Source organism: Oncorhynchus keta, chromosome 30 (genome assembly GCF_023373465.1).
Source record: "Oncorhynchus keta strain PuntledgeMale-10-30-2019 chromosome 30, Oket_V2, whole genome shotgun sequence".
NCBI classification, from domain to species: Eukaryota; Metazoa; Chordata; class Actinopteri; order Salmoniformes; family Salmonidae; genus Oncorhynchus; species Oncorhynchus keta.
Window position 1 is genome coordinate 55,264,170 of NC_068450.1, and position 19,017 is coordinate 55,283,186.

The 19,017-nt window shown below is 45.8% G+C and overlaps 1 protein-coding gene across 3 annotated transcripts in view; it reads left to right on the forward strand.

The window, feature by feature from the left end:
• The window catches only part of LOC118363769 (cytoplasmic protein NCK2-like), a 53,186-nt gene extending 38,073 nt beyond the window's left edge, over nucleotides 1-15,113 (forward strand). For all 3 annotated transcript variants that reach the window (XM_035744981.2, XM_052488612.1, XM_035744982.2), the window contains 2 exons: nucleotides 12,833-13,587; nucleotides 13,875-15,113. In XM_035744981.2, coding sequence (XP_035600874.1) covers nucleotides 12,833-13,587; nucleotides 13,875-14,069 — 950 coding nt within the window. In that variant the 3' untranslated portion in view covers nucleotides 14,070-15,113. The remainder of the gene's footprint in view (nucleotides 1-12,832; nucleotides 13,588-13,874) is intronic.
• Nucleotides 15,114-19,017: the final 3,904 nt, after the last annotated feature.

Consider the following 19,017-nt stretch of genomic DNA (forward strand, 5'->3'; position numbering starts at 1 on the left):
GACGAGGGTGTGTGTAAGACGGGGCATCTCTGCTGTTTTCTAAGTGTGCACCGCCTCTGTGCACCCCATCTCCAAGTAGTGTGTGTGTGTATTTTCTTTCTCTGCTGTTTTCTAGGGGTGCCTCCACAGAGGCGTCTCACCTCTGTGTGTTTAATGCGGATGAAGCACTGTTAAATGCTTGACTCCTTGACACACTTACACTCTCCAGTAAGAAATGATTTCTCAAGGCTGGTGATTTGTAAACAGTATGTTTAATACAGAAGAGTTTTGTTTTGTGAGGCCGTCCTTTAAGCTATTCATTATCAGGCTAGGGAAAGCTGGTGTGATCGATCAGGAGAAATGCCGGTATTGAAGCTGCTTTTTCCCAGGTCAGAGGAGGTAAGAACTAATTTAATATGAAGTGCAAGGATCAAAGATTTTCTTGGCTGGACAACGGCTGGGATTAGCTGAGCTCCTGTAATTCTCACTGTGGACTGATCGGGTAGAACTCTCACCCTTATTAGGCTAATGAATGAATCTCTGTTGGTAGATACAAAGATGTTCGTACTCACAGAGAATTGGATATCCTTTCCAAATGGAGCGAAAGGGCAAGGCGATGCAATTTTTTTCATTTAAGTGGTCGACACTCAAGAGTGATACTGGGCAATAGGAACTGAAGTTGTGATGAGATGGAACCTTGCCATTCAATGTTATCAGGGATGAATAGGCGCATGCATCAGAAATGCACAAGATAGATGAGACTTCAAACTGAAAGAATAGGATTACTAGCCAAGAGGATTTCTCCTAGTGCTTTGCCTAGTTGTCAGAGGTCTTGACAGACAATGCAATTAACAACCTGCTGCTTGTCTGATCCCGGCGCTGGGTCTCTGATCAGCCACGCATCCTATGCTGAAAGCCGAGAGATGGGGAGAATTAGAATGTGTAAGACAGAGAGGGGGGGGGGGCAGAAAGAGAGAGAGAGGGGAGGAGTATGTTGGTAGTAAATCTCTCTGTCAGGAGAAACAGGCCATGGCCCATGGCATTTACTGTCCCTGAATACTGCTTTATCTGATGTAGCAGGCTGTACACTCATCTGTACTCTCTCTCACTTTTGTTCTCTCTCTCTGTGTATTAATGAGCCTTGGAACTTCAGGAAACATTTTTCACATCTCTAATCTCCCCTATCATCCATCGCAGATGAATAATCTACATAATGTTTAGTGAGGATAAATTGAGAAGATAAATTGTAGCCTTGGGCAGACCGAGAGTGGATAGCTCACCATGGACACGTGGCACGTGTTGTGCTGTTTAGGGAATAATCGATCATTTGAAGGCTGTTCGGGCCCACAGCTGACAGGTCGATATCTAACCTCCATCATGACAGTCTGACAGGGTCTCCGACTGTTTGCTATGGCAACCTCAAGGGCACGTGTGTTAAAATGGGGGTTAAATGAATCTGGTTTTGAGTGGAGGGGAATGGTATTAAATGTTAAGAACTGTAAAACCAAGCTATGACAGCTGTTGGTAACACCGGATGCAACCAGAGCCAACCATTTTTAGTTTATGGGATGTCTTTTAATATGGCTGGATTTCATTCCCCTCTCTCTCAGGAAACATAGTTCACTGCTGTTCCTCCCTGATGGGTTTTGGATGTTAAAACACTTATGGTCTTCCAGTCTTCGTTGGCTTATGTCCACGCCTTTTCAGTCAAAGGATGTCTGTCTTCGTTGCATGTCGCTCCCAAGGTTGCATGTCGCCCCCAAGGTTGCATGTCGCCCCCAAGGTTGCATGTCGCCCCCAAGGTTGCATGTCGCCCCCAAGGTTGCATGTCGCTCCCAAGGTTGCGTCACGCTTCAACAATCCACCGTTTGCTCTGTGTCAGTGGAATGCATTTGTAACCAACTTGCAGTGACCTGCCGTGTGGATCCCTCTGGCAGGATAGAACGAACACAGGTTGTGTCCATCGTTTACAGCAGCTCTCTGGCAACGCGCCATGTTGTTCTGCTCCGTGGATTGGCTATAACAAGCTTCACAGAGGTTACACAGATCTGTCTCCTTTATGTCTCATCACGGTGATAACCTACTTACTGTGTTCTCTATCCAACTCCCAACAGCGTCGCCGTGGAGCGTTCAGGTGGTAATATGTTATGTAGAACAGACCTCTGACAGAATAAGGGTTCTTGTTGGCTCTATTCATGATATTTCTATGTGCAACGTTCAACACATTTGCTTCCTGAATGTGACTCTGGTCTGCGTTAGACTATTAGGCTTCTACTATATCTGTTTAAGTGTTAATGCCCTCGATGCTGGTGTTTGGAGGATATATTGGCACAGGTGTTGCGAAACATCGTCTCGGGCCAGGAAACCGTGCCAATATATCCTCCAAACACCGGCTTCGAGGGCGTTATCACTTTTTAACAGGTTACCAACATATTCAAATATTGATTGACATATTTCCATTAACTTTATTTGGATTGATTTGTTCATACTATTTCATCCTTCCACAAGATATAGTCCTGACACAAATCTAAGCCGGCAGGTCGTTCGTTATATCGGTTCGGTTGACAGAGACGAGACTCAGTCGTTAAGTCCTTTTGTTCTGTATCTATGGACACGACTCAGTCGTTCATGTGGATTGCACAGTGAGATGGAACAGAGTAAATAGGCATTTCCACGTCATAGCTTTAGCCGGTGGTAACTTGTGGAATAAACACCGGCTGAAATGCGGTTTTAACCAATCAGCGCCGGGATGAGACCCCACCCGTTGTATAAATAGTGAGTAACCTGAGGGTGTTTTCTGCTGCTAACAGTGACACATACTCTTCCCTACCAATCCATCTATTTATCAATTAATATAAACCTGGAGACACTGTTCAAAGGGGGAACTCTATATCCACTACAGCTCTCTTTGTTCTCTTGTCAGGCCTGTAGTGAAACACAGAGCTTTTTGGCATCTCTTTCTCTCACTCACTCACTCACTCACTCACTCACTCACTCACTCACTCTCCCCCCCAAGGCAGATGAAGTGGTGGAAGGTGGGTGTTACTGCTTTGTGTAAGGAATGCACACTCAAATACCATCAGGCTTACACTGTGATTCCTAATGCGGGCATGCGCTTAAACACACACACGCCTTGAACGCACCCACACGTGAACTTGCTAACTGCTATGTTCTTGTTGTTGTATTGAATTGTTTGCATCCCCAATGGGGATCAGTAGAAATGTCAGAACATTTAACCAATCATCTCCAGACAACTTGCTACAACCGTGACTTCCTCCAAGGACAACCCCTGTGTGTGTGTATGGCTGGACCTCCATCTGTTTTCTGATTGGTTATTACCAGGGTTACTTCAACCAGTGACACGTTTGCCTTCTCCACGGCAGGTGTTATGGCTTCATGTTTTCACTGGAAACACCAAAGCGATGCAATATTTGCTTTAGTCAGTCACCAGTTGATTTGAATCCTATCTAGTATAGGACTACTTATCTTCTATGTTTATTTAGTCATAAAGTGTGTGTGTGTGTGTGTGTGTGTGTGTGTGTGTGTGTGTGTGTGTGTGTGTGTGTGTGTGTGTGTGTTCTAAGTAATCAGGTTTGTGCAGTACATAATCATCTCTAACCACTGAGGTGTTAAAATTACCAACACAACTGCAGCCCTTTGTAGCGATTCAAATGACCTCCGTTTCTGTTTTGGAGCTGGGTCTACTGATAGGCTTCTGATGTGTTCTTAGCTCCATTGGGTGCCAGTCAGTATAATGCTCTGCCTGTGGAAACGTTGGCTCCGTTCACCTTCCCACAAATAATGACCTGGTGCCAACCCAGCTATGATGAAACCGAACTCCCTGTCCTCTGTTCACCTTAGTGGAACAGTTCACATTGGGTGCCTCAAATGTCACCCTGATCCCTATATAGTGCGCTATGTTTTTAAATATTTTTTTTATACCAGAGCTCAGGTCAAAAGTAGTGCACTATATAGTGAATAGGGTGCCATTTGGGACGCATACAGTCTTGCCAACTGGAACCTTTTTCAAAAGAACTAAAACTGTAATCTACCTTAACATTTCTTTATGGACTATTGAATAATCATGACATTAAATAAACTGTGACTTTTTTAAACAGCTTGGACATTTCTAGGAAATGATGTCATGGCTTTAGAAGCTTCTGATAGGTTAATTGACATAATTTGAGTCAATTGGAGGTGTACCTGTGGATGTATTTCAAGACCTACTTTCAAACTCAGTGCCTCTTTGCTTGACATCATGGGAAAATCAAAAGAAATCAGCCAAGACCTTAGACAAAAATTGTAGACCTTAGTACAAACAATAGTACGCAAGTATAAACACCATGGGACCACAAAAATTGTAGACTTCCACAAGTTTGGTTCATCAAAAATAGAACTGGGATGTTTGGAGGAAGCCGAAGAACACCATCCCAATCATGCACGGGGGTGGCAGCATCATGTTGTGGGGGTGCTTTGCTGCAGGAGGGACTGGTGCACTTCGCAAAATAGATGCCATCATGAGGCAGAAAAATTATGTGGATATATTGAAGCAGCATCTCAAGACATCAGTCAGGAAGTTAAAGCTTGGTCACAAATGGTCCTTCCAAATGGACAATGACCCCAAGTATACTTCCACATTTGTGGCAAAATGGCTTAAGGACAACGAAGTCAAGGTATTGGAGTGGGTATCACAAAGTCCTGACGTCAATCCTATAGAACATTTGTGGGCAGAACTGAAAAAGTGTGTGCGAGCAAGGAGGCCTACAAACCTGACTCAGTTACACCAGCTCTGTTAGGAGGAATGGACCAAAATTCACCGAACTTATTGTGGGAAGCTTGTGGAAGGCTACCCAAAATTTAAAGGCAATGCTACCAAATACTAATTGAGTGTATGTAAACTTCTGACCCACTGGGATGAAAGAAATAAAAGCTGAAAGAAATCATTCTCTCTACTATTATTCTGACATTTGACATTCTTAAATAAAGTGGTGTTCCTAACTGACCTAAGACAGGGAATTTGTACTTCGATTAAATGTCAGGAATTTTGAAAAACAAAGTTGAAATATATTTGGCTACGGTGTTGGCCATATACCACAACCCCCCGAGGTGTCGTATTGCTATAATAAACTGGTTACCAACGTAATTAGAACAGTAAAAACAGATGTCTTGTCATACCTGTGATATGAGTCTGATATACGACGGCTGTCAGCCAATCAGCATCCGGTCTTGAACCACCCAGTTCATAATGACAAATAAATAATGTTTTGTCGAAAATGTGGCTAATTTTAAAATTGGGTGTCCTAAGGCAGTCAAGTAGATGAATTGTGTTTTTAAATGAACCCTCCAAGTACAGTTGTCTGATGAAGATATGTTTTGTTAATGACTCTTGCTCATCACTGATTCTGTAAACAAGGTGGTTAAAGGGCTTTCCTCTTGATGAGCTCCATTCTTTGAGTCTTGGCCACTCTGCAGACCTCATTCTGGGGGTGCTACCCTCATTGATTTGACGTTTTCTCTGTCATAATGTCAGTGTAATGAGGGTTGTGTTCAGGCCACTGGCTCTGTCAATACGGTGTTCAACCATTCAGGGCTGGCAGTTGGACATTGTTGCCACGGCTCGATTTGTTGCCATGCGATGTATATGGTCACGTTGTCTTTGCTGACAACTTCAGGGGCCCAAATGTAGTATGCTGATCAGCCAGGGGAGACGGCGTGCCTTCTAGCTAACCAGAGCGTTGCTGGTCAGTACTAAATGTTAGCGTTTTTAAAACCTGTATTGTCAAGCTGATCGTGTTGCAGTCCTAATATATAGATCGAACTACGTTGTGCTTGTCCGGAACTTGTGAGATGCGTTTGGAGAAAAAGTGGTGCTCGGCTTACTCCGAGCCAGAAGCTGCTACTGCTGAAGTTTCAAGGGAATTGAGTCGGTGATGGGCGATCGGAGGACAGTAGAACAGACAGAGAAATTGCTGCTCAGACAAGAATGGCTAAGGTTTGATTTGACAAGTGACAGTGAGCGACGGAGAGCCGTAGAGGGGTGTAGAGTTAAACGACTAGAGTATTGTCTGGGAGACGGGCACTCTCCGCCTCTACTCTCTACTCGCTCCATCCTACCGCGCTATCCTCCTCTCTCCATCGTCCTCCATCCCCTCGTCCTCTTAAGTACACTCACACAGCTTTCCCAGCCATCGTGCAGAAAATAAAAAATGTAATTAAGAGAGAATGAGTTCCCGGCAAACCTCAGATAATCATCTTACTCTGATATGCATCAGTGATTGTAGGGTAGATATAGGTAGATGTAGCCTAGGTATCGGTTTATAGTATATCCTCCCTGTGCTGGAATTTAATTTCAGACTGAGACATGGAGAAGAAAATCAGCTTTATGAAAATTAAATAAAGCGAAAGTTGCTGGCGAGTGATTCATTAGTCTCATACCACACCTTAAGTGAAGTGTCTCATTAGGAGAGCGAGGAGGGAGGGGGAGAGACAGGGTGGGAGGAGAGAGAGGAGGGAGGGGGAGAGACAGGGTGGGAGGAGAGAGAGGAGGGAGGGGGAGAGACAGGGTGGGAGGAGAGAGAGGAGGGAGGGGGAGAGCGACAGGGTGGGAGGAGACAGGGTGGGGAGAGGGAGGGGGAGAGAGCGACAGACAGGGTGGGAGGAGACAGGGGTGGGAGGAGAGAGCGAGGTAGGGGGAGGGAGACAGGGAGGGAGGGAGAGGGCGACAGACAGGGTGGGAGGAGAGGGAGAGAGACAGACAGGGTGGGAGGAGAGAAGGGAGGGGGAGAGACAGAGGGAGGGAGGGGAGGGAGACAGGGGTGGGAGGAGGGAGAGAGACAGACAGGATGGGAGGAGGAAGAGACAGACCGGATGGGAGGAGGAGGGACAGACAGACAGACGGGTGGGAGGAGAGAGAGGAGAGGAAGGTGGGAGGAGAGAAGGGAGGGGAGAGAGACAGACTGGAGAGGGGAGACAGGGTGGGAGGAGGGAGGAGAGGGGTGGGAGGGGAGAGAGGAGAGAGAGAGAGAGAGACAGACAGACAGGGTGGGAGGAGGGAGGTAGGGGGAGGGACAGACAGGGTGGGAGGAGGAAGAGAGACAGACAGGGTGGGAGGAGGGAGAGAGACAGACAGGATGGGAGGAGGAAGAGAGACAGACAGGGTGGGAGGAGAGAGAGGAGGGAGGGGAAGAGAGACAGACAGGGTGGGAGGAGAGAGAGACAGACAGGGTGGGAGGAGAGAGAGACACGGGGTGGGAGGGGAGAGAGATGGACAGGGTGGGAGGGGAGAGAGGAAGGCACGAAGGACCACCTGGACTCACATTCTTCTTGTGGATCACACTGCTACTTAATAGCATGGTGGGCAGTGGACCAATTATCTATTATCGGAGACCATCTGAGCATTATATTGCAAGGAGAACATTCTGACTAAGCACAGCCTGTTCTATATTCGTCAGCCCTGAAATGGGCCTGTATCTGGGATTGATACTGAATAGCTTGGCAGTCACTTCTCATCGAATGACTTTATTTTCTCACTCCTCTAGTACCACTGCAGTAGTCATACATGATTAGTGTTACTCTGCAATCACCATTTTGTTACATTGAACAGTTGTCCCCAGGTCCTCTACATTGCTTCCCTGCACCTGTCCCTGGCCTGTTCTTCTTAATCTAAAGAGCGTATCGTTAAGCATCAACGAGTCAGCTGTATGGGTCCACACTGTGACTCGCCTCGGGCCTGGTGGAATTGATGGCTTGGTGAGGGTCCAGTTGAATGAATGGATGGCTTGGTGAGGGCCCAGTTGAATGAATGGATGGCTTGGTGAGGGCCCAGTTGAATGAATGAATGGATGGCTTGGTGAGGGCCCAGTTGAATGAATGAATGAATGGCTTGGTGAGGGCCCAGTTGAAAGAATGAATGAATGGATGGCTTGGTGAGGGCCCAGTTGAATGAATGAATGAATGGATGGCTTGGTGAGGGCCCAGTTGAATGAATGAATGGATGGCTTGGTGAGGGCCCAGTTGAATGAATGAATGAATGAATGAATGGATGGCTTGGTGAGGGCCCAGTTGAATGAATGAATGAATGGATGGCTTGGTGAGGGCCCAGTTGAATGAATGAATGGATGGCTTGGTGAGGGCCCAGTTGAATGAATGAATGGATGGCTTGGTGAGGGCCCAGTTGAATGAATGGATAGCATGGTGAGGGCCCAGTTGAATGAATGGATGGGATGGTGAGGGCCCAGTTCGGGGTAGCCACTCTTTTTTTTTTAAATGTTAAAATAATTGTTTAATTTGACCCCCAATTTCGATCTTGTCTCATCGCTGCAACTCCAACGGGCTCGGGAGGTGAAGGTCGAGTCATTCGTCCTCCGAAACATTAACCGCCAAACCGCGCCTCTTAACCTGGAAGCCAGCACCAATGTATCGAACGAAACATTGTTCACCTGACGACCGAGGTCGGCGTGCAGGCGCCCGTTCCGCCAGGAGTCGCTAGAGTGCAATGAACCAAGTAAAGCCCCCCCCAACCCGGACGACGCTGGGCCAATTGTGCTTTATGCTCTCAAGACACTTCCTCACGATTTATGTCTACTTATTTTTTGATGATCTTTCAGGTTCCCATTAAGCGCTTGTTGTCTAATTAGTGTTGTCACTGTCATCGCAGCGTTGCTTAGTGGGGGCTACTGTGAGTTAGTGTGTCGTTACCGTTGTGGTGTGTGAGCGCAGCACAGAGTGCCTCGTTTGTTGTTGCATGCTGCAGAGGAATGAGCATGAAAGTCATGGGCCAGCTGTCAGAGCTTGCTGAGGAAGGAAGGTATATCTGCGTCATCTCTTAGAAAAGTTGTGTGTGTAAATGCTAATCTCCCTGCCTGCCTGCTGCTTGCTCTACAACCCTTTGAAATGGCATCGGCCCTACCGTGTAAAACACCAGCCCAGTACGATCCCGTATGTAAAACTAATCTTAGCGATTTCCTTTATTTCTGTGAAAGCTCTAAATAGTGACGGTGCCGCCTCCTCACAGCTTGTTGTGTGAGGGGTGGAATGGCTTGTTGATGGGGGATAGTTGTGACAGGGGCTAAGTGATGGTATTTCACCATCCTCCATCCCCCCCACCTCTCAAGGGCACTGTTTTCCAAATCGCTCACTTTCTACCCACCCCCCAGGCCGAAACAGAAGCAGCTTCTTATCCCCGTTTTCCCCGTGACGCTGCCACTGGCCTTTGTGTGTCATGGTGGAGGCTGATTCATGGAGACGAGGGCTGTCTTCTGGTCATTTTAACTCTGAGGGTGTATTATTCTGTTTGTTGTGGGTCATATTTAACCTGTTCGGTCCATCATGCTGTCGGTCTCCATATATATATGTTGTGTGTGTGTGTGTGTGTTTCTCCGTATGTAGGATCTACTCTATGATTGAACCAGTATCTGGGCAAAGCAGCCTCTTCCGGTTCAAAACAATACCTTGGACTGTTTTCGATTGCTTGTGAATGTTTATTTAGTCCTTTATCGGAAGTGCACACCGAGCGTAACGGCAGTAAATGACGATCGTTGCAGGCACAGCGTATTCAGTGAGTGACGATATGCTCTTTTCACGAGGGGTAGTACTATGATGGGAGACCGAGAGGTCTATGATTTATTCATGTTTTTTTTTTGGTCCCACCGGCGTCGTGTTATCTGTGCTGCGTGTAACTGGGCACGTGTAAGCTACGTGATGCTTCCCGTGAGCAGATGTGTTTGTCATTGTGAGATGAGCTCCACATTTGAACACAAGTGTTTGTCTGTGTGCGTGCCTGCTGCCTGCTTATTACAAACCCGTGTTCAGCCCATCTCATCTCCAGGTTTGCACGCTCTTGTAAGTCTGCTAAGAACGGTGTGCTGCTGTACACTCAAAACCAACACCGTCCCTGGTTGGCTGCGTGCTCCGTCGGAGCAGAAGGCCGGTTAAGCGTCAAGGACACCGAAGGTCAGAAAGCCGCCTGGTTTCATGCATGAGGCATGGTGGAGGGTGGGTGGAGGAGGAAGAGGGGGGACGAGTGCTCTCCTACCTGGCTGTGAGGGAGGGCTGAGAGGGTTGAGGTTAATTCTGGGCTTTAAACAACAATGATCCTCTTCCTTCTGCATGCATGAGCGATTCTCTATATTGTCTTAAATAGATGTGTCAATGTTCAGAGGGCGAGTTCGAGGGATTGGGTCTGAAGTGAAAGGAGGAGCCTAATTTTACAGGAGTAGTTTACAGTGGGGGACCGGTTTGAGGGGTTGTTGTTGAAAGAGGTTAAAGGTCAATATTTTCCAGCGAGTGCACTCCATCCTACCTGGCAGAAGTTTGTAGGGAATGGCTGAGAGGGGATTGAGACCTGTCCACCTCGGTTCTGATCTATTTCTGTCTCCTAAACAGCCTTCCTTTACAGTAGGCTTTAAAGCTGCCGACAATGATTTTTCAACACCGATCCTTAGTGCAAAAGCATGACCGATTCTCTTTTATTTTATTTGTCTTAAATAGAATGAACACTTATTTTTACTTAATATAACACATCAATAAAATCAATTTAGCCTCAAGTTAATGAAACATGTTCAATTTGGTTTAAATAATGCAAAAACAAAGTGTTGGAGAAGAGCCTTTCAATTTTACCATGTAGAAAGCTAACGTTTAGAACATATGGCTGGTGTTTCCGAGTTTGAGGGAAATTTTAGGTTGTAGTTATTATAGGAATTAAAGGTATTTTCTATATCATTTGTATTTCATTAACCTTTGACTATTAGATGTTCTTATAGGCACTTTAGTATTGCCAGTGTAACAGTATAGTGTCCTCTCCTCGCTCCTCCCTGGGCTCCCAGCAACACAACGGGCCACTGGTCAGAAGTAGCGTTACTATGCAGAGCAAGGGGAACAACTACTAGAAGGCTCAGAGCAAAAATTTGGGCGTTCTATGCTAGACCTGTCCACCATCTCGGTGTAGGCTCTGAAGTCATAAACATTTCCTGTCTCTAAACAGCCTTCCTGTTTACAGTTTAGTCTGCTTCAGCCTAGCTCAGTCAGATACTTGATTTTTCAACACCAGTCCGATTATATGGAGGACCAAAAGATAATATCTAGATTATCATCAACCATGCCTAGTTATGATTGATTTTATTTGTAATAATGAGCAATAAAGTTATCTGCTTACTGCATTCTAGTCTCCTTGTGGAGTGCAACGAGAGGCAGGTCCCATCTAGACATCTGCTCCTACCTGTGGCGTCCCAAACATCTGGAAATGCAAATGCGCTACACTAAATGCTAATAGTAAGAGTTAAAACTCAAACATTCATTAAAATACACATGCAGGGTATTGAATTAAAGCTACACTCGTTGTGAATCCAGGCAACAAGTCAGATTTTTAAAATGCTTTTCGACGAAAGCATGAGAAGCTATTATCTGATAGCATGTAACACCCCAAAAGACCCGCAGGGGACGTAAACAAAATAATTAGCATAGTCGGCGCTACACAAACCGCACAAATAAAATATAAAACATTCATTACCTTTGACCATCTTCTTTGTTGGCACTCCTAGATGTCCCATAATCACTTTTGGGTCTTTTTTTTATTAAATCGGTCCATATATAGCCTAGATATCGATCTATGAAGACTGTGTGATAAACAGAAAAATATAGCGTCTTATAACGTAACGTAATTTTTTTAATTAAAAAAGTTGACGATAAACTTTCACAAAACACTTCAAAATACTTTTGTAATGCAACTTTAGGTATTAGTAAACGTTAATAAGCGATCAAATTGATCACGAGGCGATGTATATTCTATAGGGGTACGTCTGGAAATAATGTCGGGTAAATCTCAACCAAAATATCCGGTCGGAGACCGGAAGAAAGGCTCTGCCTTGCGTCCGATTGACCAAGAAACAAATCATAGGCAAATGACAAGCCTGTTGACATCGTGTGGAAGCTGTAGGTATTGCAACCTCAGCCGCATTTAATGTGGTTCGCCTTTATCAATTGGTTGAAGTGGCGGGATATATTTTTCCATTTTCAGTGATCAGCCTGCATGGATATGTTTCCATTTTCAGTGATCAGTGTTTTCTATCCACGCATACTCATCATATGCATATACTATATTCCTGGCACGAGTAGCAGGGCGCTGAAATGTTGCGTGATTTTTAACAGAATGTTCGAAAAGGTAGAGGGTCGACTTAAGAGGTTAACTGTAAGGCTGCAAGATTGGATCCCCCGAGCTGACAAGGTGAAAATCTGTAGTTCTGCCCCTGAACAGTTAACCCACTGTTCCTAGGCCGTCATTGAAATTAAGAATGTGTTCATAAACTGACTTGCCTAGTTAAATAAAGGTATACATTTATTTTATTTTATTGGCGCCCAAAAATACCCATTTCCGAGTGTTATGAAAACTTGAAATCGGCCCTAATTAATCAGCCATTCCGATTAATCGGTTGACATCTACTATCAATACCCAGAACCAACCCCCCCCGGTCTCTCCTCTGGCCTTACCTCCAGTTTCCTTCCAGCACTAATTACCCAGAACCCCTCACTCCCCGCTAACTCTATCTGAAGTGTTTACCTCTCTCCCTGGCTGCAGCCTTAAAGAGAAGTTGTGACCTCCTAACCCTGGACTGTCCTCTACCAGCAGTACTAGGAGATAATTAGCCCAGCTTGCTGCTGCACTTCACTTGAAGGCTGTTTTTGGAGTAGCGTAGCTGCTACTTTGAGCTATTTTCACCTCAGGACTTTTTCAAATATGTTGAGGGACTTTTTACTATGTTATTCTGCTCTGTTGTGGAACTACTGCGGAGATCTTCAATATGTGGTATAAATATTTGTCTATTGTACCAAGTTATTTCTCTGTCTCTCCCTCTCTAAGGCCTGGGGAAGACGAAGAGGAAGACGAGTGCCCGCGATGCCTCGCCAACACCCAGCACGGACGCAGAGTACCCGTCCAATGGTGGCGGAGGTAGCAGCGCCGAGCGTATCTATGACCTCAGCATCTCAGCCCTGGTCAAGTTTGCCTACACGGCGGAGCGGGAAGATGAGCTGACACTGGTGAAGGGGTCAAGGGTCATTGTCATGGAGAAGTGTAGCGACGGCTGGTGGCGAGGGAGTTCTGGAGGTCGGGTAGGCTGGTTCCCCTCTAACTATGTCCTGGAGGAGGGAGAGGAGGAGGCCGTCTGGGGGGACCTAAGCGGAGGTTACCCAGGACAGGGGGCAGGGTCGGGAGGGGTGACCAACGGGACCACCAGGGCGATCCACACTGTTCAGACGCTGTACCCCTTCAGCTCTGTGACTGATGAGGAGCTGAACTTTGAAAAGGGCGAGGTGATGGCGGTGCTGGAGAAACCGGAGAACGACCCTGAGTGGTGGCGGTGTCGGAACGCCCGTGGACAGGTGGGCCTGGTGCCAAAGAACTATGTGGTTATCCTTAGCGACGATCTAGCCCCCGGGGGTGGGATGGGCTCGGGCCCCCACTCGCCCCAGATCAACTACACAGGGCCGGCCCGCGTGGGAAAGTTTGCCGGGAAGGACTGGTACTATGGGGGAGTGACCAGGCATCAGGCAGAGTGTGCGCTCAACGAGAGAGGAGGTCAGGGAGACTTCCTGGTCAGAGACAGCGAATCATCGGTGAGTGGTCGAGAGAGTATTGTGATTGGTGGAAATGGGGGGAGAACAGTTGATTTTCGTGTCTCTTATTATTTATATGATAATGTACTCTATGGTTTACAATAGCTTTATCATACTGTATTTTGAGCTGTTTTTATTGGGAAAGCTGTCTTGTGGGAAATTGTACATTATTCAGTGGGATGGGTGGACTTTACAGTAGAACTAAGGCCCCCTCTAGTGGCTTAAGAATGAAACTCCATGGCAATAGTCATCCATTTCTTATCTCTCGCTCTCTCTCTCTCTCCCAGCCCAGTGATTTCTCCGTGTCCCTCAAGGCGATGGGAAAGAACAAGCACTTCAAGGTTGCGCTGGCGGAGGGGGTCTACTGTATCGGCCAGAGACGCTTCAGCAGCATGGATGAACTGGTGGAGCATTACAAAAAAGCTCCGATCTTCACCAGCGAACATGGAGACAAACTCTACCTGGTCAAACCTCTGCTGTGAACACACACAAATGCTCGCATTCATACATTTGCACACACACACACACACACTCCGGACCCCGGTGCTCGGCCTGGCCTAATAACAAGCCTTATTACCGGACTTGCGACTGACTTATTGAGCACAGCAATATCCACTGGTCTGCCCATGACCCTTCAATACAGGTGCTAAAAGTCACCATAACCTCAACAGAGAATCATTTAGCACAGAGAGAGACTCAAATGGTACATGTTGGCCACCGTAGCTCAGATTCCTTTCAGAATAATGACACTGAGTCCTGTCCAGAAGTGTCCAGAGAACAGCATCAGTAAGGGCCCATCTGTAAGCACCCGTTCTTTGCCTTGGCTGACAACTCCACCTCCTAGTAAAGCCCTGTCGGTGCCTCCTAGGTTTTTGGAGTGAGCACGGATGGGGATTTACAGACAATGGTTCCTTCACGACAGCTACATACGCTATGAAAGTGAATATTTAATGTGACCCGTCCCTTGCAGAAAGTAGTATTACGTTTCCATAGACCCTTGTACCAGAAAGAAAGGCACCACAAATGGTACTTGTACTGTATTTACCAGATAAGGAAAGGACGCCCTCTGTAGGTGTATTGTGGAATTGGACACGGTCAGGAAGCTGCGCGTTGGATGTCCGTGGATGTATACCGCCGACCATGTGCCACACCCTCATACTGCTCAAATGTGCCCCTAACGTTCTCTTCGAAATCCATCGCTTTCCTCAACGTCCGAGTGGAAACGTCGCTGACCGAGGATGGAGATTCAAGAGCGATAGGGAAAAACGTTTAGTCTGTTTGCCAATCAAAGTCTGTTCAAAATTAGTTTCCTGCTTTTAAAAATGAAAAACTGTGTCTTAATGTTACTGAGCACTGTTATTTAAATCTTGTTTTCAGCTGTGTATGTATATTTAAAAAGAAGATTAAGGTGAATATATGAATTTAGATACAGCGGAAGGTACTGTACTCCAAGATGGTGTGGTGACTGAGGGTTGAAATACTTTTGTTCAATTAAAAGTTTTGCCGAAACAAGCTTTCTGGTTGCACATTTGTCTGCAGTGTCATTTTATTCCCTTTCACGTTTTTAAAATATTGTTCAATCTTGTTCAATTAGAATACATTCAAATTGCATTTCTGTATTTAGCATTTTCTACCAACAGATGGCAATGTTACTACAGGTAGGATTTCGTCATTTCAGGACCTGAAGGCCCGTCCTGATGCAAGAGCTTAGGTAACCACAAAAGTGCTTGCTTCCTTTACGTCTTATCAGAACGTTTGGGATGCCTCTCCTTAATCCCGATACGGCATGAGGAGATCTGGTTTGTCTCCCAATATGGTTTGTCCCAAATTGCACCTTATGGGCCCCTGGTCAAAAGTAATGGACTATTTAGGTAATAGGATGTCATTTGGGAAGCAGACACTGCCTTACAACCTAACCCATGGTAGCCATGTTGTCTCTTTCCTAGAGATAAATGAGTGTAGCTATAGCTAGCCAGATCCAAGACAGGTGTTGCCGAGACGTAATGCTCCTGTACAACTCCTCAGGGACAAACTGAGGTGAATGTGGACTGTATTTGAGGCCTCCATTGTGGTCGTCTGGTTGAGACCGTGTAGAAGTACATAAAGAGGAGCCGAGAGAGAACGCAGTCCTTGGCTCACAGTTACGGTATGTGTAAGACTGTGGTGTTTGTATAGTTTTGTCTTTTCTAATATTATAATGTGTGCCATTTAGCAGATGCTTTTATCTCGACGTCACACATGCATCCATTTTCTTTGAGGTTTTGTCACTTTCAAGATGTGCAGGTATTGATCAAACGTTTTACTGTACATGAAAGGATGATTGATAATTGTGTTTTATTAGATGAATGGACGATATTAACAGACAAATACTATTTTCTGCAGCAGTACATGATTGTCATGCTCGGGAACATAAGCAATTGTAAGTTATCTAGACGGGTACAATTTGTCTGCATCGGACCTAGTTGGTGAAGGGTAAGAGAGTGTTGACATTCCCCTCTCCTCCGTCTCCCCCTTCGTCCACAAAGGAAGCCTTTCAGTCCATTGACATACCTGCTTCAGGTGTGAGAAGTGGGGACCGGGTAGGAAAGAGAGGGGGTTGGTTCGGAGGTAAGGTATGGCATGTGGATCTGAAGTGTGAAGGACCAACATATCCTGGACAGCTCTGTTTACTGTATCTGTCCTCTCATCCAGTGTCTCTGTATATCTGGACATACACACGCTACACACACACACACACACAGAGCAAGAGTACCAAGAGCCCGGATCCAGCACCAGGTACCTGTATCAGTGTAAATGAAGATTGTTTATTGATTTTGTTTTGGGTGATTTATTCTGTTACTGGGGGGGAAATGCCAACATTGCACCTGCTGCAAAATCTGAAATGTACCTTCAAAATGTTAAATGTAGCTCTTAGTCTTCCTGCTTGATTCAAACCTACTTTGTTGTGTCGTTCTCTGGCACAACTCCCCTCCCCAAGGTGAACCTTAAGATGGTACAGAACAAGCAGAACTCTGTGGGGGAGGGGGACGACGACGCTGTGACAATTTCTCACAGGTTGTGGTTGTGTTTGTCTTTGTGCGGCCTACCGCCGTGCAGAACCATGCCTCGTCTTTGTGTCTCAATGCTGCTCTGGGTCATCCTGCTGGCTCTCTCCTCTCTCTAATAGGTAAGTCAGCCTGTTAGGACTCCACAGTGGCGAGAGCCTCCGAGCCTGTGTCATTTTCATCAGTGATAACGGAAGGCAACCATGACGGTCCGGGTGAGTACAAGACATCTCTTCAACGTCATTTGAACCTGTTTTGCGCAAAGGGTTAGTATTGGATTGTGAGGTGTACTTGGATGAAACTCAAGTCTGAAGTGGTGGCGGCCTCTCTTCAATTCATCTCTCCAATATCCCGGTGGGCAGATGTGAAAGAACTGAGAAAAGAGAAGTGCACTACCACTCTACTGGGTTCTCTGCTCTTTGTGCTATAAATGGATAAGAGGAGATGGAGAGAGGAATCCTCCACTATTGAGATGTTGAATGTTACATCTGAATGCGACTGTTATTGGCCTGCTGTTGTCTCTTACCGTAGTCTGGAGCAACTCTCAGAAACCGTCAACTGGAACTAATTACCTTGGAGATACAGTTTGTTTCCCCTGAGGGAATGTTGTCCATTAGTTCACTAGGAATGTAACCTTCTGACATTTGAACAGCCGGTACAGTCAACAGCAACACATAAGACAGGTATTGATTATAGTGTTTTTACTGGGTTCTGTCTCGATGCACCAAATATGAAGTTTAGTCCTCAACATATCTCTTTACATTGTTTACAGTCACACATTTTTCTGTCAACTTGTATTTTATTGTGGAATACGAGGAGAAAGTTTTGAAGGTTTTTCTTTCAAATGAAACAGTGTTCTTTGTATTGGTATAAGGACCATTGGTACCGTTTCTTCAACAACACACCACAATACTGTATATTTAATTGAATAGAGCTTCTTCCTGCTTGCCTTGACTACACAATGCATGTGCAGTATTGGCTATTCAGAGAGACAGAGCTTTTGTCACAACATCACTCCGAGATATTTGATTGAGTGGAAATGGCGTTGTTCTGATGAAAAGCAGCTGGTTGTGGGTTATGTGGGTCAGAATAGACCAGTCGCAGTTCATTCCCTTCTGTCGCTTTCTCTCTCCCCCTTTCGTTTTCATTGAGACAGTAGAAGTATTACACTGTGTGCCTACCGTGCTTAGCCCGCTCTAGTCTCTGTTGACCAAGCTGAGCGTTTATCTTTCCCATCCTCTGTGTATCCTCCCAGACCTGGGTCCAAATACTATTCAAGACTTTTCTAATACGTTTAGCATTTGCTTCGGGTCTGCCTGGAGTGCCAGATGGGCAGGGTTTGTATTTTTCCGACTATTCTAATGGTTCTATTGTGCCAGGCAAGCTCAATCAAGCCCAGAATAAAGTATGTTGAAATAATGTATACAAATAGTAGCTGAACCCAGGTTTGTGTTTCTCCACTGGCCTTTACTTACTTCTTCATTGATCTGCCACGACCCTCCTATCCTCTGAGGAGATTTAATAAAGGCTGTGAATGTCTGAATGTCAGAGCAGTCCAGGGCCAGGCGCAGCACTTAGCAGTCAGCCGCTCCATATCCTCTTCATCCCCTGTTTTCCACCTCGCTGCCCCCATCTCCCTCTCTCTGTCTGCAACACCCCCATCTGTTAATCTGCTGCTGCCTGCCCAGCATGTTGGGCAATGTCAGAGATAGAGACAAAGATGGGGGGGGGGGAGTTGATAGACAGAGATTTTTAAAAAGCACTCCTCAATCCTAGTGAGAAAGAGAGATTGGTACAATGAAATCCACTTTAATACTGAGAACACTAGCTAGACTAATTCACTTTATCTCTGTTTTGTCACAAGTCACCCATCAACAGAGCTGTGTGAGTCACCGTGAAGACCCATAGGGTGCCTTCAGTATGAATAGTTGTCTTTTCTCCCTCTAACGTAGGGGCTGAGGAAACAGCAAGAGAAGATGGCAAAGGTGAGTGTGTGTTACCGGGAGACTGGGTAACCAGGGGTTACCAAGATGGGGTTGGATTCAATCAAACCAACCCTAGCAATGTTGATTTCAATATGTTGAGTTGTGCAACTGTAGCTTGAAGACATACACTGAGTGAACAAAACATTAAGAACACCTGCTCTTTTCATGAGACTGACCAGGTGAATCCAGGTGAAAGCTGTGATCCATTATTGATGTCACTTGTTAAATCAGTGTAGACGAAGGGGAGGAGACCGGCTAAAGAACTTTTGAGACATAAATGGATTGTGTATGTGTGCCATGCAAAGGGTGAATGGGAAAGACAAACGGGTATGGTAGTAGGTGTGAGGTGCACCGGTTTAAGTTGGTCAAGAACTGCCATGCTGCTGGGTTTTTCCACGCTC